Source organism: Pleurodeles waltl, chromosome 4_1 (genome assembly GCF_031143425.1).
Source record: "Pleurodeles waltl isolate 20211129_DDA chromosome 4_1, aPleWal1.hap1.20221129, whole genome shotgun sequence".
Classification (NCBI taxonomy): domain Eukaryota; kingdom Metazoa; phylum Chordata; class Amphibia; order Caudata; family Salamandridae; genus Pleurodeles; species Pleurodeles waltl.
In genome coordinates this window covers 600322510-600344276 of record NC_090442.1, presented here as the reverse complement: position 1 = coordinate 600344276, position 21767 = coordinate 600322510, and the positions used below count along the sequence as shown (strand labels likewise).

General features: G+C 44.3%; 1 protein-coding gene across 3 annotated transcripts in view; it reads right to left on the bottom strand.

Annotated features, from left to right (window-relative positions):
* The window catches only part of HCFC2 (host cell factor C2), a 218503-nt gene that overhangs the window by 141179 nt on the left and 55557 nt on the right, over window positions 1-21767 (bottom strand). For all 3 annotated transcript variants that reach the window (XM_069228999.1, XM_069229001.1, XM_069229000.1), the window contains exons 5-8: window positions 9081-9165; window positions 8410-8516; window positions 6489-6674; window positions 2752-3018 (exon numbers count right to left, since the gene is read on the bottom strand). In XM_069228999.1, coding sequence (XP_069085100.1) covers window positions 2752-3018; window positions 6489-6674; window positions 8410-8516; window positions 9081-9165 — 645 coding nt within the window. The remainder of the gene's footprint in view (window positions 1-2751; window positions 3019-6488; window positions 6675-8409; window positions 8517-9080; window positions 9166-21767) is intronic.

The following is a 21767-nucleotide window of genomic DNA, read 5'->3' as shown; positions in this document are numbered from 1 at the left end:
TCGAGAAGGAATGTCCCATTGAATTCTAGGACCCATCATTCCAGACAATAGGGCTGTTGGAGACAGCAACCTTTTGGAGTAATTTGAGCCCAAACCTTTCTATGCAAAATAGGGCTGGTGGAGATGATGGACTGTAGCTGAAGTCATTTGAGCCCAAACTTTTCTACCCAACTGTTCAATATTTTTTCTGGTAGACCTAAGGATACTCGAACCACACTATTATTGTACATATGCTTATATCAGTAGGACCTTGATTCCTGGAAAAGGGAGGTTTCAGGGGGAGCATTGTGTTCTGCCTCTTGCTTTGGATGACACAATATTGTGGAGGATTTTGGCAGGAAAATCGGCACAAAAAGCTCTAGGACCACTGCCACCAAAGAAACATGCCTAACATTGTGAAAACCACTGATGTGGAAATTTGTGTTGAAGAGAATACAATATTTAACAACTTCTTCACTTTCCTGGAAATCTCTGCAAATCTATATTCCTCAAGTTGTAATAGTCAGAGATAGCTTTGCTCGTCTTTTGGTAGCATCATGAGATGAAATTTGATTCGGACTTTCCATTCAGACAAGACGTTCAAGCTGGAGGAAATGTTCTTTACAAAAGAACATACGCCTTACATGGAAGTATGATATTCATCATATCACTTTATGGTGGAGTACCTCCATTACTTTTTTGAGGCACGGTATCTTCATAAGATTGTTTCGCTGTACGGTACTTATACATGCAACCTTAAAGTTAAGTATTGTACCTGCTGTGTGCTGCAGAAGGAAGGATAATTCTCTAGAAGGATGTCTGCTGGGTGATGGTCTAGAGAAGTACTTTTAGGTTGCAGATCATGATAGCGTAGCACTAGGCAACTTCTCATGTCTACTTGTGACCAGACATACAAGTCTGCCTCAATGTCAAACACCTCGGGGTCAAGTGTCACCACATCTAAGCCATATCCATTGGCATAAGAGGCTTACTTGAAAGTGACACCATAGACACTCAAAGCAAAGACCAGCATTCAAACACAGCTTAGCTTCATAGACATGTTTGATGCCAAACCTGTTGCTGCCATCTCTGAAACACTTGGGAGATTCTAAAAGACCATAGCCAAAAAACACAGGACAAAGTATCCCTCGCTTTCATAGGAAGGGGCCAGAACATTAAATCATTAGCAGGGACCCGGATCTTGCAGAGTTAGCAGAAGATGACTAACATGACAGAAACACATCCACTTGACCTCCAGTCTGGCACTACCTTACATCCCTCGTGCAAACCATTTCCAATATCTTTGTCTGGCAACATTTACAACTAATAATACTGTGAAAGACTAACACATGGAAACAAATAAACAAATAATGACTTCTTTTCTTACTTTCCTCTTACATCTCCTGCAATTTTGAAACTAATCAAGCATTCTAAAAAACAACACCACAGTTAGACATAAAAAAGGTAGGATAACATAATGAAATACTTGAGGACTGACGCCAAGTACCCCGCAAACCTAAATTGAGGGGCAAACACAAGTATGCCCTTGACATGGGCTTATTCTTGTAATACTACATTGCCCTGCATTTTTGGCTTGCATTATTGATACAATCTGGTGCATAATGTGTGGTCAAATACAGCACCTTTTCAGTTTGCATATCTAAGAACAGGCATTATCAGCGTGATTCCCCTAGAATGGTGTGGTAAGTGAACAGTATGTAAGTAACACACTTCGTGGTGTCTGAATTTAAAGGGTGTATGTTGAAATTCTTAGTGGAAGGACTGAAGAGAAAAACAAAACTGAGGTCTGTGGCAGGTTAGGGCATTGTAATGCAGAGCTGTTGGCCTTAAAGTGACAGGACACAATCATCTGTGTAGCTTCTGCATCTGGTCTAAAATATATGAAAATGCTAGTTCTTTATTTGTTTTGTTTTAAAATAATGATTGTGTGGGGGTAACACTTTTTGTTGGATTTAAGCACATCTCATTATCATTGTAATAGATATTTGTTTCTCACGAGACCCATCCTTAGATATACACAAAGTGAATTAGAAATACATACTTTTTTTCACCAAGGACGTGGAAGGGGCTTGAAGGAGGGAATGTGTCCTCCGTGGATGTATGAAGGTTAAGAATAAAAGGTCAAATAAGAGTCAAAAAGCAATTGTAGTTACATAATCCATTGTATGAATGTGGCAGAGTCATCAAAGGCCTTAGAAGATGGTTAATAAACTCGAGTTCAGAAAAGGGGAGTTTAAGAGAGAATGTAATGCAATATGAAACAATAGTCTAAATTAACGGCCCTTAGTTTGGAGTTTAAAGTCATGTGTAGGTGCTGCATCCCAATAACAGTTTTTAACAAATTCAAATAAAATTTTAATTTCAAATATGTCCTACTGCTCTTACTAACATTATCTTAGTAGTCATAATATGATAGGGATATTGTGATGGAAAACATTTTGCCTCTCAGTTACCCAGGATTTTCACCAGCTTTATGAGATGGACCCACACAAAACATGTTATTAGGAAGAGATCATGCCTTATTTTCTAATTTTTAATTTAAATTAACAAACATGAACATAACATAAGTAGCAGACCAATAAAGTCACATGCAAGGCTTCAGACTTGTGAATGTAATGCATTCAGGAAAAACTAGATAGCTTTAACAAAAGGAGAATTCTTTATAAACACAATATAAATGTTAAATGCCATTAAGCCCATAACTGTTATTGAACAGCAGTAACATGTAACCATTTTGAAAAGAAAACTTACTTTCAGATGCGCCCTGCATGTAGCTTGATGCGCTATTCAATTGGTGTAGCTGTGTGGCACTGTGAAGGCGACCTGGAGCAATGTTGCCTTGGGAGGTTAACGCTGACAATTCATTGTTTAAGGTCCTAGGTATACTGGTCCCAAGAGAGCGCTCAGGATTCAACTGAAGAAGGTACCCTTCAATCATATGAACTTCTTCCCACTTCACATGAAAAGAATTTGTGGTTGCTCTAATCAACTGGACCTGCGATGGAGCCGGAGGCTTCTCTGACATAAAACATAAATGCATTATGTAAATAAAACTCATAATTTTACATGTGCTTAACATTGTCCCAAAAGACTGGCATGCGTTACTGTTGTCAAAAGTGCACACATTCTACACAAAACTGTGTAACTGAACTATAGCAACTCTCCTCCACTCAGTATCCCACCAAATTTCTACCACGTGCCCTGGCTCACCACTCTCTCTCGCGCACACACTCTAGCTTTTGACCCGTCCTATAGAGGTTTTAACACACCTCTCTCACTCCCACATCACTCAGCCCTGCTCAGCGAATGCTGAAACCCCTGGAAGAGTCCAAGCCTTTATCTTGACCAAAGGCAAAAATGTCTTGCAACCAAACCTTCAATTGAAAGGCTGTGATAGTCAGAAAGAATAAAGTCTTGTATATTCTCTACAACTTAAGACATTTTTATCACTAGATGATGAGGACATCAGGAAATGTATGTTTGTGCTTGTAGGAAGTTGGCTCTGTATGTGCTATTTCAAAGTAAGGAATAGCATGCACAGAGTCCAAGGGTTCCCCTTAGAGGTAAGATAGTGGCAAAAAGAGATAATACTAATGCTCTATTTTGTGGTAGTGTGGTCGAGCAGTAGGCTTATCAAAGGAGTAGTGTTAAGCATTTGTTGTACATACACACAGGCAATAAATGAGGAACACACACTCAGAGACAATTCCAAGCCAATAGGTTTTTGTATAGAAAAATATCTTTTCTTAGTTCATTTTAAGAACCACAGGTTCAAATTCTACATGTAATATCTCATTTGAAAGGTATTGCAGGTAAGTACTTTAGCAACTTTGAATAATCACAATAGCATATATACTTTTTACATAAAACACATATAGCTATTTTAAAAGTGGACACAGTGCAATTTTCACAGTTCCTGGGGGAGGTAAAGTAATGTTAGTTCTTGCAGGTAAGTAAACCACCTATGGGGTTCAAATTGGGGTCCAAGGTAGCCCACCGTTGGGGGTTCAGAGCAACCCCAAAGTCACCACACCAGCAGCTCAGGGCCGGTCAGGTGCAGAGGTCAAAGCGGTGCCCAAAACACATAGGCTTCAATGGAGAAGGGGGTGCCCCGGTTCCAGTCTGCCAGCAGGTAAGTACCCGCGTCTTCGGAGGGCAGACCAGGGGGGTTTTGTAGGGCACCGGGGGGGACACAAGCCAGCACAAAAAGTACACCCTCAGCAGCGCAGGGGCGGCCGGGTGCAGTGTGCAAACACGCGTCGGGTTTTCAATAGGTTTCAATGAGAGACCAAGGGGTCTCTTCAGCGTTGCAGGCAGGCAAGGGGGGGCTCCTCGGGGTAGCCACCACCTGGGCAAGGGAGAGGGCCTCCTGGGGGTCACTCCTGCACTGGAGTTCCGATCCTTCAGGTCCTGGGGGCTGCGGGTGCAGGGTCTTTTCCAGGCGTCGGGATTTCAGAGTCAGGCAGTCGCGGTCAGGGGGAGCCTCGGGATTCCCTCTGCAGGCGTCGCTGTGGGGGCTCAGGGGGGACAACTTCGGTTACTCACAGTCTTGGAGTCACCTGTGGGTCCTCCCTGTAGCGTTGTTTCTTCACCAGTCGAGTCGGGGTCGCCAGGTGCAGTGTTGCAAGTCTCACGCTTCTTGCGGGGATTGCAGGGGTCTTTAAATCTGCTCCTCTGGAAACAAAGTTGCAGTCTTTGTTGAACAGGGCTGCTGTTCTCAGGAGTTTCTTGGTCTTTTGGAAGCAGGGCAGTCCCCTGAGGATTCAGAGGTCGCTGGTCCTAGGGAAAGCGTCGCTGGAGCAGTTTTCTTCCGAAGGAGGGAGACAGGCCGGTAGGGCTGGGGCCAAAGCAGTTGGTGTCTTCTTCTTCTCTGCAGGGTTTTTCAGCTCAGCAGTCCTCTTCTTCTTTAAGTTGCAGGAATCTAAATTCTTAGGTTCAGGGAAGCCCTTAAATACTAAATTTAAGGGCGTGTTTAGGTCTGGGGGGTTAGTAGCCAATGGCTACTAGCCCAGAGGGTGGGTACACCCTCTTTGTGCCTCCTCCCAAGGGGAGAGGGGTCACATTCCTATCCCTATTGGGGGAATCCTCCATCTGCAAGATGGAGGATTTCTAAAAGTTAGAGTCACTTCAGCTCAGGACACCTTGGGGGCTGTCCTGATTGGCCAGTGACTCCTCCTTGTTATTCTCATTATTTCCTCCGGCCTTGCCGCCAAAAGTGGGGCCGTGGCCGGAGGGGGCGGGCAACTCCACTAGCTGGAGTGCCCTATGGTGCTGGAACAAAGGGGGTGAGCCTTTGAGGCTCACCGCCAGGTGTTACAGCTCCTGCCTGGGGGAGGTGTTAGCATCTCCACCCAGTGCAGGCTTTGTTACTGGCCACAGAGTGACAAAGGCACTCTCCCCATGTGGCCAGCAACATGTCTCGAGTGTGGCAGGCTGCTAAAACCAGTCAGCCTACACAGGTAGTTGGTTAAGGTTTCAGGGGGCACGTCTAAGGTGCCCTCTGGGGTGTATTTCACAATAAAATGTACACTGGCATCAGTCTGCATTTATTGTGCTGAGAAGTTTGATACCAAACTTCCCAGTTTTCAGTGTAGCCATTATGGTGCTGTGGAGTTCGTGTTTGACAGACTCCCAGACCATATACTCTTATGGCTACCCTGCACTTACAATGTCTAAGGTTTGGCTTAGACACTGTAGGGGCACAGTGCTCATGCACTGGTGCCCTCACCCATGGTATAATGCACCCTGCCTTAGGGCTGTAAGGCCTGCTAGAGGGGTGACTTATCTATACTGCATAGGCAGTGTGAGGTTGGCATGGCACTCTGAGGGGAGTGCCATGTCGACTTACTCGTTTTGTCCTCACCAGCACACACAAGCTGGCAAGCAGTGTGTCTGTGCTGAGTGAGGGGTCCCCAGGGTGGCATAAGATATGCTGCAGCCCTTAGAGACCTTCCCTGGCATCAGGGCCCTTGGTACCAGGGGTACCAGTCACAAGGGACTTACCTGGATGCCAGGGTGTGCCAATTGTGTGAACAAAAGTACAGGCTAGGGAAAGAACACTGGTGCTGGGGCCTGGTTAGCAGGCCTCAGCACACTTTCAATTCAAAACATAGCATCAGCAAAGGCAAAAAGTCAGGGGGTAACCATGCCAAGGAGGCATTTCCTTACAGTGCTTAAGACGAAAAAGAGGCTTCTGTGAAAAATTAGCATCATCTGGAAGTGACTTGAGGAAAGAGGCAAGTGTTGGTAAGACATCCAATGCTGAAATAGTTTTTGTGCACCTTGGCAGAAAAAAATGGAACTGAGAAGTGGAAATCACAAATCCATTTGGATGGAGGTGCATGGGAGGACAGAGCATGCCTGTGCCTCATCAGTGTAGCTATTCATCTCCTCTACTTGCAGCCGTGTTCACCTAACTGGGGTTACAGGATGTTATATTGAAGGGTAAGAATGACTACACAAACCTTTTCATTGAAGGCTCAACTTACCAGTATCAAGGTACCAAAGATCTTTGCAGCAAACTTGACCATTCATAGCTTTCTTGTAGCCATCTCGTCCACTCCAAATATAAAGACGTGCGCCAATGTTAACTGCACAATGACCAGCTCTTGGCCTTGGGAAATTCTTTTTGTCTTCCAGAGAGTCTGGCGTGAAGGTCTTCCATTCCAATGTAGCTAAAAGTGTAACATGGAAATGCGATTGAATAGAAGCTGAATGGCCTTTCATTTAATATTGCCTCTCTTACACACAGCACTGATAATAAAAATGGTTCCATGCAATAAGTACAAAATTAGATAATTAGAAATAATGGTGGCCAGACATCATTTAGGCATACAGAAATTGTCAAATCACAAAAACAAAGGTCAAGAGGTAGGTGAAGTCAGAAGAAACCAACCCTTGCTTTCATTTTATTTAACATAAGTGACTTGTCAAGGTTTTATCCTGCCCAATCCATTAACTCAATAAATAATCACCTTGTGCGGTGTATTTTAATGGAATAGACTCCATGTGTAATTCACATTATCAATTAAAAATGAACACTGCGAAAAGCACACTTATCAGTAATTACAACCAATGCCTTGTCAGACTTTACACCTCCCTCATGCCACCCAACTCTTCAAATTGGAACCCACCCTACCCCAGTGCCTTCCTTGTCTGGATTGCCACTTGCCAAGTGCCTTGTTTCACACTCTCCAACCACAACCCTGGTGGATCTTTCACAAGACTGGCAAAACTCTGCAAAACATGGGCTATGAAAGAATGAACTACATGAGATCTGTTTAACTTGGTGTGATGTGTGGTGAGAGGACTACACTTGGAGAAGACAAAACAAAAAGCAACTATGATTTCAATATAAATGAAAATATACATGACAACATGATGATATGATGGGAAAATACTTCTTCCTCAAGTTAACCACCCCGGTGGGCCCCAATCATGACGCTGCCTCCCACACATGCCTCCAACAATGTCATGAAATTAGTGTATTTTCTGTCTCAAACAATATGTTGCACACGAAAGACAGGACAGCCAGAATTTCAGCTGGAAATAGTCATGTCTGAGATTTTTGTACCAGCATGTGATAGGGATAATAAGCCCAGGGTATGGTGTTTGACAAATTGTTGAGAGTTTTGTAGATGTCAGAAAACAGATTTACTAATAGTTTGTAGATGGTGCAGTTGGTGCCGCTTTTAATGTGGATTACAATTGGGGATACATTCTGGAGGTGTGGAAGAGGGAGGAGTCAATTTGAGACAGAGGAACAACAGAAAATAGCCCTGTTATAGGAGTAGACCAGGTCAATGACCTGTAGCGCTAGATACATAAATAATACCAGAGGGGCTACATATTTCCCTTTCCTTTTATAAGATAAACATTTCAAATGTTTCCAGCCAATCTAAACATGGGCAATATCTGAGTAACGAAATGTGTCACTGATAATATTGCTCCATGATTTAAAGGATGGAAAATTGGGAGCATAGCTAGAGAACCTGCCATATTGGTCTAGTTGATGGTACCATGGTTCAGTGGAATCAACTTTTGGTGTGGGTATTTATGCTAACCAAATTCAAAAAACCAAGACAGAAATTTAAGTCACCAAAAGGCAGATACCCAGGACACACTATCTTATAACCTGAAAGAGGGCGAGGAAGTCTAATGAAAAATTAATGCATACAGGAAGGTGTTAACCATCAGACAAATGGAATGTACTCATCACTGAGATACCTATTCTAGCACAGTGGATTTCGGCTCTTAAAGTATTACCTGTGCCCAGCTCTGGAGGGTCCATTTGCAATCATCTATTGTGAAAATCTGTTTTCAAGACCTTTTTCTTGCATGTGTGGCAGCCAATCAGCATACCTTATATAAACATGTATCATCTCTCAATGAAAACCGATAAACACTAACCAAGATTGAGACAGGAAAATGAGCTTGTGCACTTCCACTCACTGTCGACAGCCGATATTCCCACTTCTTGTGCTGGCAGAGGAATCCATCCACCAAACACGTACATTCTGAGGTGAAACAAAACAAGAAATAAGCTTTTATTGTTTCCTTTCGAGATCTTAGAACATTCTCTAAGTGATCTTGAGACAGCATTTCTATGACAATGAGCTACAAGACCCTCTCAAATGCCTCCTAATCACGGTCTTCCACCAGAAAGCAATTTAAGTTACACATGATTATCTCTTTTTAAATGGTAACAAATGTTTCCTCCTCCAATAATGTTAAAACCACTAAAAATAAAACTTTAAAGCCCACCACTTTCATTCCGAAACGTTTACGTAGTGCTAAATGCTATATGGAAGGGGTTGACAAACTTAAAAATAAGCGCAAACAATTATTAGAGCCACATGGAGGTACCACAGTGACTATATCCACAAACATTCAACAGAGCCCTTGTGATGGTGGACTAGAGAGGCTACAGTGGTGATAGAAGGACAGTCCATTTAAGTGGGAGAGTATTCAAGGAGTAAGCTGGTGGAATAACGTTGGGTGAAGAGGTCAGAAGAAGCTCCATTTTTGAAACTCTGATGCACCCGGAAGCCCAAAGTATAACAAATGATTCAAAAACATACTTGCTTCCTATAACGTTGGATGTATGAAGGCTGCGAGGAATAGGAGCCGGTCCTTTGGTTTCTAGTTTTGACCATGTTATGGTTTCTGAAAGAAAAAGTAGTACTATTTTTACCAAGGTATCAGTCTACATACAGTGATTCACATTCTCAACCCAGATACCGGCTTAGGCATTAAAAAACATTTCTCTGATTACTGACACAAAAAACAAGTGAAATACCCAGTGGAGGGGGGTAGGAGGGTTCTTTCTTCAGAACACTGGATACAGCATGCAAAAACTAGGGCTAACTAAAACTTTCAGCCTTCCAAAGTCAATAAAAGTACTACAGTGGAGAAGGGGGGAAATGATACAGCTGTGGTTTAGTGACAACTATTATGTGCAAACCCATGCAGCATTATTAAGCATCACACAGCCATTAAACTTTAGTTTTAATGTAGTTTCAGCTCCCACTACCCTTTCAATTACATGATTGTAGGAAGAAGTGAGCGAGGAATATATAATCAAAGTAACTTTGCTTATGGTTTAAATTACAATACAACATTCATTCACAAAAAAAGTAAATTTACTTAAAGAATGTTGGTCAAAATATCTGTGGGTTACTTTTTTGTCTATGATGCTGTCCCTAATATTTACCCAGTTTCATTTTCGTACAATGTTCTCTTCCTTACCTACAGATCTTAGCTTCTGTAACCATCCGCTCTGCTCAACTCAAACAGGACTAATGAGAAAAAAATAAAGATCTGGCCACAGTGGCTGGTAACAAGTTATCTAACCAGTTAGGGCGAAGAGAAATTCACATGGAAAGTTCAGCCTTGAGGTATCTGTAGCAAGGGCATAAAGACTAGAGATAAAAGGTGTCTGTTAAAATATTCTGCCTTCTAGGAATAGTTGTAATTTGTCATGAACAGCACTTGAAAAACAAACCAATATAAAAAAAAGAACTACTCTACTCATAAAAAAGGTATCTGCTTTGGGATCGAAGAGTAGGCATACATTTGTGTTTTAGGAGGCAGTTTAGGTCCCTGGAAGTAGTGAGTGGGTCTACCAAGCTCTAGCATTCCCTAACACCAACATAAAATGAGACTGAATCAGAGAAGCTACTTCATTTCACATTCACTGCTCCCATCAGTAAGTCCCCCATAATGCTATGCGAGGCCTTTTAATTTGTATATTGCTCAGGCAGATCGCTTCACTGAAGCAGTTCAGGAAGGACCTCCAGGCCTGGCTCTTCGACTGAGCACTACTCCTACCTTCAGCACCTTGAGAGGGGTGATTAGCCACGCTTTACAAATCCATGATTGATTGATTGATTGATATCCTTGTGGTGCTCCTAGAAAGTGTTTTTTTTTTTTTTTTTTTTTTTTTTTTAATATTGTGGAGGGCCACAGCTAGTGCAGTAGCCTGACTGGGAACATTTAAAAAAAAAAAAAGGTTGCAGTAAGTCTCTTTTGTCATTGAATACATGACCCCAGCTTACTGAAGTTTTCAAAGCCCTCTGAACTGGAGCTGTAAGTTCTTCAGCTGGAGTGCAGGGATCCCTAGTGGTTGGTTCTTTGGCTGCATGTTGTGCCCTCAAACTGTTAAAGACTTCCATACATCTTTGTGGCTGTTTCTAATAAAAATGCTATATTTAAATAAATATTTTGTAGAACTGAGCGGAGCATGGATGTGTAACCTGTGACGGTGGACTTTACCTTACTTATGGTTGTTATAGGTTAAGGATGTGATCGCTTCTTATTCTGGGGTGCAGTCAGTTCGTTGAGTGGTGCACGATTACACACGCAGTTTGAGGTACCATGGTTTGGTGTACTCTCTGCATTAGTCACAGGAATTCCATCTGTACGTTGGTTATGATTTTGCTGTGTCCCATACCATATGGATATTTGCAGAAGAACATAGTGTATTTTGCTCCCTAACTTTTTTGGTTCTTTCACTTCTATTGTTCCTTTTTTGGTGTTGGTATGTCAACACAACCACTCTCATACACATACAGCCACTCACAGACCCACAAAACCCCTCACAGACCCACCCGTACCTCCTACTCACACAGCCACTCCCACAGCCACTGACAGATCTACACAGACAGTCACACATGCACTCACACACCCAGGTTGCAGGGACGTTATAGTTTGGAAAGCGCATTAAAAAAAACATAGAAATTCACTGAAAAAACAAAGGTTACAGGGACAGAATAGTCAGGATATAAAATTTAAAAAACCTTAGAAAGACACCGAAAAAAACAAAGGTTACGGGGATGTTATAGTTAGGCTCAGATTTCACTCGTACAAAACCACTTAAATTCAACAGTTATAGCTATCTCAAGTAACTATAACTCAAGCCCTTAAGTAACTATAATGTGCGCCCTTGCTATGCACTGCATATTACATCAGTCATGACATCTTCTATGACATCCTTGATAACATCACTGCAACATTTGCTGTAAAACTATTGATGAGAAAACTGTGCACGGCGATAACGCAACTTATAGTTACCTTAAGGTATGAGTAATAGTTACATGTGATAACCATAACTATAACTGCTGAATTTCAATGGTTTTGTACGAGTGATATCGGAGTCTAACTATAACGTCCCTTTAACCTTTGTTTTTTTCAGTGAAATATATATATATATATATATATATATATATATATGTGGAAAATGTCACTTACCCAGTGTACATCTGTTCGTGGCATGAGTCGCTGCAGATTCACATGCTGTGCATTATCCTGCCATCTAGTGTTGGGCTCGGAGTGTTACAAGTTGTTTTTCTTCGAAGAAGTCTTTTCGAGTCACGAGACCGAGGGACTCCTCCCTTTTGGCTCCATTGCGCATGGGCGTCGACTCCATCTTAGATTGTTTTCCCCGCAGAGGGTGAGGTAGGAGTTGTGTATATAGTAAAAGTGACCATGCAATGGAGTGAGTATATATGTACATAATGTGTATAAAAAAATATTATATATTTACAAATTTATAAATGTACAAGTTTCATCAACTTATAACGGCTACAGTCTCCCGGGGAGGCGGGAGGGCGCATGTGAATCTGCAGCGACTCATGCCACGAACAGATGTACACTGGGTAAGTGACATTTTCCGTTCGATGGCATGTGTAGCTGCAGATACACATGCTGTGCATAGACCAGTAAGCAGTAATCTCCCCAAAAGCGGTGGTTTAGCCTGTAGGAGTTGAAGTTGTTTGAAATAATGTTCGTAATACAGCCTGTCCTACTGTGGCTTGTTGTGTTGTTAACACATCTACACAGTAATGTTTTGTGAATGTATGAGGCGTAGACCATGTGGCTGCCTTACAGATTTCTGTCATAGGTATATTTCCTAGAAAGGCCATTGTGGCACCTTTCTTCCTAGTGGAGTGCGCCTTTGGCGTAATAGGCAGATCTCTTTTTGCTTTAATATAGCAGGTCTGAATACATTTCACTATCCATCTGGCAATGCCTTGTTTGGATACTGGATTTCCTGCATGAGGTTTTTAAAAGGCTACAAACAATTGTTTTGTCTTGCGAAATTATTTTGTTCTATCAATGTAATACATTAATGCTCTTTTGATGTCTAGCGTATGTAAGGCTCTTTCGGCTACTGAGTCTGGTTGTGGAAAAAAGACTGGGAGTTCCACTGTTTGGTTTAGGTGGAACGGTGATGTAGGAAGTTGGCTCTGTATGTGCTATTTCAAAGTAAGGAATAGCATGCACAGAGTCCAAGGGTTCCCCTTAGAGGTAAAATAGTGGTAAGAATAGATAATACTAATGCTCTATTTTGTGGTAGTGTGGTCGAGCAGTAGGCTTATCCAAGGAGTAGTGTTAAGCATTTGTTGTACATACACATAGACAATAAATGAGGTACACACACTCAGAGACAAATCCAGCCAATAGGTTTTGTATAGAAAAATATATTTTCTTAGTTTATTTTAAGAACCACAGGTTCAAATTTAACATGTAATATCTTGTTTGAAAGGTATTGCAGGTAAGTACATTAGGAACTTTGAATCATTTCAATTGCATGTATACTTTTCAAGTTATTCACAAATAGCTACTTTAAAAGTGGACACAGTGCAATTTTCACAGTTCCTGGGGGAGGTAAGTTTTTGTTAGTTTTACCAGGTAAGTAAGACACTTACAGGGTTCAGTTCTTGGTCCAAGGTAGCCCACCGTTGGGGGTTCAGAGCAACCCCAAAGTCACCACACCAGCAGCTCAGGGCCGGTCAGGTGCAGAGTTCAAAGTGGTGCCCAAAACGCATAGGCTAGAATGGAGAGAAGGGGGTGCCCCGGTTCCGGTCTGCTTGCAGGTAAGTACCCGCGTCTTCGGAGGGCAGACCAGGGGGGTTTTGTAGGGCACCGGGGGGGGACACAAGCCCACACAGAATTTTCACCCTCAGCAGCGCGGGGGCGGCCGGGTGCAGTGTAGAAACAAGCGTCGGGTTCGCAATGTTAGTCTATGAGAGATCAACGGATCTCTTCAGCGCTGCAGGCAGGCAAGGGGGGGCTTCCTCGGGGAAACCTCCACTTGGGCAAGGGAGAGGGACTCCTGGGGGTCACTTCTCCAGTGAAAGTCCGGTCCTTCAGGTCCTGGGGGCTGCGGGTGCAGGGTCTTTTCCAGGCGTCGGGACTTAGGTTTCAGAGAGTCGCGGTCAGGGGAAGCCTCGGGATTCCCTCTGCAGGCGGCGCTGTGGGGGCTCAGGGGGGACAGGTTTTGGTACTCACAGTCGGAGAGTAGTCCGGGGGTCCTCCCTGAGGTGTTGGTTCTCCACCAGCCGAGTCGGGGTCGCCGGGTGCAGTGTTGCAAGTCTCACGCTTCTTGCGGGGAGATTGCAGGGTTCTTTGAAGCTGCTCCTTTGGATAAAGTTGCAGTCTTTTTGGAGCAGGTCCGCTGTCCTCGGGAGTTTCTTGTCGTCGTCGAAGCAGGGCAGTCCTCAGAGGATTCAGAGGTCGCTGGTCCCTTTGGAAGGCGTCGCTGGAGCAGAGTTCTTTGGAAGGCAGGAGACAGGCCGGTGAGTTTCTGGAGCCAAGGCAGTAGTTGTCTTCTGGTCTTCCTCTGCAGGGGTTTTCAGCTAGGCAGTCCTTCTTCTTGTTGTTGCAGGAATCTAATTTTCTAGGGTTCAGGGTAGCCCTTAAATACTAAATTTAAGGGCGTGTTTAGGTCTGGGGGGTTAGTAGCCAATGGCTACTAGCCCTGAGGGTGGGTACACCCTCTTTGTGCCTCCTCCCAAGGGGAGGGGGTCACAATCCTAACCCTATTGGGGGAATCCTCCATCTGCAAGATGGAGGATTTCTAAAAGTTAGAGTCACTTCAGCTCAGGACACCTTAGGGGCTGTCCTGACTGGCCAGTGACTCCTCCTTGTTGCTTTCTTTGTTCCCTCCAGCCTTGCCGCCAAAAGTGGGGGCCGTGGCCGGAGGGGGCGGGCAACTCCACTAAGCTGGAGTGCCCTGCTGGGCTGTGACAAAGGGGTGAGCCTTTGAGGCTCACCGCCAGGTGTCACAGTTCCTGCCTGGGGGAGGTGTTAGCATCTCCACCCAGTGCAGGCTTTGTTACTGGCCTCAGAGTGACAAAGGCACTCTCCCCATGGGGCCAGCAACATGTCTCTAGTGTGGCAGGCTGCTGGAACTAGTCAGCCTACACAGACAGTCGGTTAAGTTTCAGGGGGCACCTCTAAGGTGCCCTCTGTGGTGTATTTTACAATAAAATGTACACTGGCATCAGTGTGCATTTATTGTGCTGAGAAGTTTGATACCAAACTTCCCAGTTTTCAGTGTAGCCATTATGGTGCTGTGGAGTTCGTGTTTGACAGACTCCCAGACCATAGACATTGTAAGTGCAGGGTAGCCATAAGAGTATAAGGTTTTGTTTAGACACTGTAGGGGTACCATGCTCATGCACTGGTACCCTCACCTATGGTATAGTGCACCCTGCCTTAGGGCTGTAAGGCCTGCTAGAGGGGTGTCTTACCTATACTGCATAGGCAGTGAGAGGCTGGCATGGCACCCTGAGGGGAGTGCCATGTCGACTTACTCGTTTTGTCCTCACTAGCACACACAAGCTGGCAAGCAGTGTGTCTGTGCTGAGTGAGAGGTCCCCAGGGTGGCATAAGACATGCTGCAGCCCTTAGAGACCTTCCTTGGCATCAGGGCCCTTGGTACTAGAAGTACCAGTTACAAGGGACTTATCTGGATGCCAGGGTCTGCCAATTGTGGATACAAAAGTACAGGTTTAGGGAAAGAACACTGGTGCTGGGGCCTGGTTAGCAGGCCTCAGCACACTTTCAATTGTAAACATAGCATCAGCAAAGGCAAAAAGTCAGGGGGCAACCATGCCAAGGAGGCATTTCCTTACAGGTGATATAACTTTTGGTAAGAACTTTGGATTTGTCCGGAGAACCACTTTATGTTTATGTATTTGTATAAAGGGTTCTTGTATAGTGAATGATTGAATTTCACTTACTCTTCTAAGAGATGTGATAGCTATTAGGAAGGCTACTTTCCAGGTTAAGTATTGCATTTCACAAGAGTGCATGGGTTCAAATGGTGGACCCATGAGTCGTGTTAATACAATATTGAGGTTCCACGAGGGAACTGGTGGTGTTCTTGGGGGTATGATTCTCTTTAGACCCTCCATAAATGCTTTGATGACTGGGATTCTAAAGAGTGATGTTGAATGTGTAATCTGCAGATAGGCAGATATTGCTGTGAGATGTATTTTGATAGAAGAAAAGGCTAGGTTTGATTTTTGTAAGTGTAATAAATAGCTTACGATGTTTTTCGCAGAAGCGTGTAGTGGTTGGATTTGATTATGATGGCAATAATAAACAAATCTTTTCCATTTGTTTGCGTAAAAATGTCTTGTAGTAGGTTTTCTAGCTTGCTTAATGACCTCCATACATTCTTGTGTAAGGTCTAAATGTCCAAACTCTAAGACTTCAGGAGCCAGATTGCTAGACTGAGCGATGCTGGATTCGGGTGTCTGATCTGTTGCTTGTGTTGAGTTAACAGATCTGGTCTGTTTGGTAGTTTGATATGAGGTACTACTGACAGGTCTAGTAGTGTTGTGTACCATGGTTGGCGAGCCCAGGTTGGTGCTATCAGTATCAGTTTGAGTCTGTTTTGACTCAATTTGTTTACAAGATAAGGAAGGAGTGGGAGAGGGGGAAAAGCGTAGGCAAATATCCCTGACCAACTCATCCATAACGCATTGCCCTTGGACTGAGGGTGTGGATACCTGGACGCGAAGTTTTGGCATTTTGCGTTTTATTTTATTGCGAATAGGTCTATTTCTGGTAATCCCCAGTGTAGAAAGTAAGTTTGTAGTATCTGGGGATGAATTTCCCATTCGTGTGTTTGTTGGTGATCTCGACTGAGATTGTCGGCTAACTGGTTTTGAATCCCTGGGATGTACTGTGCTATTAGGCGAATGTGATTGTGAATCGCCCAATGCCAAATCCTTTGTGCTAAGAGACACAGTTGTGATGAGTGTGTCCCTCCCTGTTTGTTTAGGTAATACATTGTTGTCATGTTGTCTGTTTTGACAAGAATGTGTTTGTGGGCTATAGCGGGTGAAATGCTTTCAATGCTAGAAACACTGCTAACAGCTCTAGATGATTTATATGCAGTTGCCTTTGTTGAACGTCCCATTGTCCCTGTATACTGTGCTGGTTGAGGTGTGCTCCCCACCCTATCATGGAAGCATCTGTTGTGATCACGTATTGAGGCACTGGGTCTTGGAATGGCCGCCCTTGGTTTAAATTGATAGGATTCCACCATTGAAGCGAGGAGTGTGTTTGGCGGTCTATCAACACTAGATCTTGAAGTTGACCCTGTGCTTGTGTCCATTGTGTTGCTAGGCATTGCTGTAAGGGACGCATATGTAGTCTTGCGTTTGGGACAATGGCTATGCATGAAGACATCATGCCTAGGAGTTTCATTACAAACCTCACTTGATAGTGTTGGTTTGGGTGCATGTTTAGTATTACATTTTGGAAGGCTTGTACCCTCTGTGGACTTGGAGTGGCAATCCCTTTTTGTGTGTTGATTGTTGCTCCTAAGTACTGTTGTATTTGACACGGTTGTAGATGTGATTTTTGGTAGTTTATAGAGAACCCTAGTTTGTGAAGGGTTTCTAGGACGTATTTTGTGTGTAGAAGACACTGTTGCTGAGTGCTGGTTTTTATTAACCAGTAGTCCAAGTAAGGGAATACGTGCATGTGCTGCCTCCTGATGTAAGCAGCTACTACTGCAAGGCAGTTTGTGAATACTCTTGGGGCTGTTGTTATGCCGAACGGTAACACTTTGAATCGGTAATGCACGCCTTGGATTACAAACCTCAAGTATTTCCTGTGGGAAGGATGTATGGCCATGTGGAAATAAGCATCCTTGAGATCTAATGTTGACATGTAGTCCTGTTGTTTGAGCAAGGGAATCACGTCTTGAAGTGTCACCATGTGAAAGTGATCTGATTTGATGTAAAGATTTAGGGGGTCATTACGACCTTGCCGCCCGCCAAGATCTGACCACCATGCGGCCGCACCCCGCCGCAGCCATTTGGAGATCCCCGCTGGGCCGGGGGGCGGAAACCTGGTTTCCGCCCGCCGGCCCAGCGGGGATCACGGCCGCAACATAGGAGCCGGATCTAAATGGAGCCGGTGGTGTTGCGGCCGTGCGACGGGTGCAGTTGCACCCGTCGCGCTTTTCACTGTCTGCATAGCAGACAGTGAAAAGCTGCATGGGGCCCTGTCAGGGGGCTCCTGCACTGCCCATGCCAGTGGCATGGGCAGTGCAGGGGCCCCCAGGGGCCCCACGACTCCCCGTTCCGCCAGCCTTTTCCTGGCGGTGCAAACCTCCAGAAAAAGGCTGGCGGTCGGGGACTCGTAATCCCCTGGGCAGCGCTGCAGGCAGCGCTGCCCAGGCGGATTAACACCGCCGGGGCAAAAGTGGCAGAATACCGCCGGCTCCGGCGGTGCGACCGCGGGCTGGAAGCACCGCCAGCCTGTTAGCGGTGCTTCCGTCGTTTTAGCCCTGGCGGTCCCGTACCGACAGGGTCAAAATGACCCCCTTAGTGTTCTGAGGTCTAATATGGGTCTCAGTGTTTTGTCCTTTTTTGGAATTAGAAAATACATGGAGTAAACACCTGTTCCTTTTTGACTAGTTCTATTGCTTCTTTTTGTAACAATGCTTGGACTTCTAGTTGTAACAGATCTAAGTGTTGTTTGGACATGTTGTGTGCTCTTGGAGGCACATCTTGTGGCAAATGTAGGAATTCTATGCAATAACCATGTTGGATAATGGCTAGGACCCACGCGTCCGTAGTTATGTGTTCCCAGTTGTGGTAATAATCTGTGAGTCTCCCCCCCACTGGTGTTGTGTGGTGGGGGTTTGTGACGTTGAAGTCACTATTTAGTTTGTGGGGTTTTTGGGCTCTGGAATTTCCCTCTTGTTTTAGGGAACTGTCCACCCCTATATTGTCCTCGAAAACCTCCTCTCTGATATTGGCCCTGATATGTGGGTCTGACTTGTGAGGTGGAAGGCTCTGTGGTCTGGGCCCAAAACCACCCTCTAAAGTGGGGCTTCCTAAAAGTGCCTCTGCTCTGTGGGGAGTAGAGCGCGCCCATGGCTTTGGCCGTGTCAGTGTCTTTCTTCAGTTTGTCTATCGCTGTATCCACCTCCTGCCCAAATAGTTGTTGTTCATTGAATGGCATATTTAGCACTGTTTGCTGAATTTCGGGCTTAAATCCAGAGGTTCGTAGCCATGCATGTCTCCGAATGGTTACCGCTGTGTTTACTGTTCTGGCCGCCGTGTCTGCTGAGTCCATGGCTGACCTTATTTGGTTGTTGGAGATACTTTGGCCCTCCTCGACAATCTGTTGGGCACGTTTCTGGAACTCTTTGGGAAGGTGTTGAATGAGATGTTGCATTTCATCCCAATGTGCCCCGTCGTATCTTGCTAGAAGAGCCTGAGAATTGGCAATTCGCCATTGATTGGCTGCCTGTGCTGCCACCCTTTTGCCTGCTGCATCGAATTTCCGACTTTCTTTGTCGGGCGGTGGTGCATCTCCAGAAGTTTGTGAGTTTGCCCTTTTTTGGGCTGCTCCTACTGCCACTGAATCTGGAGTTAACTGTTGTGTGATGTACACAGGGTCAGTAGGGGGAGGGTTATATTTCTTCTCCACCCTAGGCGTGATGGCTCTGCCTTTTACTGGGTCTTGAAACACCTGTTTAGCGTGTTTTAACATGCCTGGCAGCATTGGCAAGCTTTGGTATTGGCTGTGCGTAGATGACAGGGTGTTGAACAAGAAGTCATCTTCTATGGGCTCTAATGTAGCTGCCCTGGAAACCACTTGCATGTAAGCAGTACTGTCTCCAGGTGGTGAAGGTCTTGCCGGGTAGCATTCGGGACTATTGTCAGAGACCGGTGCATCATACAAATCCCATGCATCCGGGTCATCTTGACTCATCCCTGTGTGCGTTAGTGACTGCATCATTGGGGGTGTTGCTTCCGGGGACAGATGTGGCGAATGTATTGGTGATTGTTGTGGCGAAAATTGTGGTGGAGTTTTCTCTTTTGCCACTTTTGCCTTTGGCTGCATTTACACCTCTTGGAATGCGAGCTTCCGCTTCATTTTGATTGGAGGAAGAGTTCTGATTTTCCCCATGTCCTTTTCGATATGGAGCCTTCTTTGGTTATGGTCAGGGTCTCCCATGCCCAGCTCTTGTTCAAATCTGTGGCCTTGTAAGTGTGTGGAAAGGCCTTGTTCCTCTGTATAGGAGCTTTGTTTCGGCTCCGAGGAAGAAAGTTTTGGTACCGAAATTTTCTCAACAGTCTTTTTCGGCTCTGAGGAAACCTTTTTGACTTTCGGTGTGCCGAACTCTCGGTGCCGAGTCTATTCGGAGCCGGAATTTCGGTGCCGAGTCTGATGTCTTCGGCTGCTGGGAGGCCTTTTTCGGTGCTGATGTTTGGTCACCGTGTTTTCGAGTAAAGCCATGGCCTGCGGTGGCGTCCCCTGGGTCTTCATGATCTTCGAGTGAGTTTTTGCCGGGGCTGGTTTACTCACGGTTTGCTGCATCTTCGGCTGCTCACTCTCGGACTCGTCAGAGTCCGAATCTCGAATGGAGAATGTCTCCTCTTCTTCGACGTCAGTGTGTCCAGCCGGTGTCGACGCCATCTGGAGTCTTCGAGCTCTACAATCCCGCAGTGTCTTCTTGGATCGAAATGCCCGACAGGCCTCGCAAGTTTCCTCTTTGTGTTCGGGGGACAAACACAGATTACAGACCAAGTGTTGGTCTGTATAAGGATACTTTGTGTGGCAGTTGGGGCAGAAGCGGAAGGGGGTCCGGTCCATGAGCATTGAAGATAGACGCGGTCGGGCCGACCAGGCCCCGCCGAGGCGTGGAAACCCCGAAGGGCTGCCAGAACTTTTCTTTCTTCAGTGTCGATGTGCTAGCACTAACCCGGTATCGAGCGCAAACAATACCGTCGAATTTTCCGATGGATAACTATCTTTTCCGAAACACGGAGCGTAGAGGAACACGTCCGAACCCGATGGCGGAAAGAAAACAATCTAAGATGGAATCGACGCCCATGCGCAATGGAGCCGAAAGGGAGGAGTCCCTCGGTCTTGTGACTCGAAAAGACTTCTTCGAAGAAAAACAACTTGTAACACTCCAAGCCCAACACTAGATCACTAGATGGCAGGATAATGCACAGCATGTGTATCTGCAGCTACACATGCCATCAAACATATATATATATATATATATATATATATATATATATATATATATATATATATATATCTCCACACATGCACATGTGCACACATACACACACAAGTCTGTAGTCCTTACAGTAGGACAGTTTGCATTGAAATGGAAAACAAAACGATGTGTCAAATAGTATTTTTGTAACAGTAATTAGTATTAGTTATTGTCAGGTATTTACATGGGAATACATTATTATATTTTTACTATACATTATAGTTGTTGATAGATTATTGTTGTCATTTAATAACAAAGACAATAGGTCTGCTTTAATTATGTTTGTGTGCTCATCCCATGAGAAAGAGCATAGGCCTGCCTTTTATATTTTGGTGTTCTGACCATTTGACAAACCTAGTAGGTTTGGCTTATTTAAAATGACACCCATTTACTTTGTTACTTTAGATCAGAAAACTCAGACTTTCCCTGAAAAAAACAAAGTTTAAGGTAACGTTAATGTTAGGTAATAGCAGTAACATCTTACTTTACATTTTGTTTAAACTTCAGAAATTCACTGAGAAAACCAAAGATTAAAAGGATGTTATATTTAGCTGAACAGGACAGTAAACAAGTAACATTTTAAACTAAAACAAAAACTCTGAAATTCACTGGCTACAGTTAACTGAAGTAACTATAATTCACACCTTCGTCAGGCACTGCTAAACACCTCACAAATTATATCACTCGTGACATATTCTACAACATCTCTGATTACATTTCTATTTACATCTGAAACGACTTCATGGATGACAACACTGTGCAAGGCAAGGGCACAAGCTGTAATAACTCACATAACCCTTATAAATAACAAATAAAAAAGAACATAAATGTTATTTCAGACATTGGCTGTTAAGCTTATTTGACAGGACAGGCACATGAGTTAATTGTCAGAACTAGGCAAAGTATTTGGGTAGAAAATGTAGGTAAAGTTTTATGC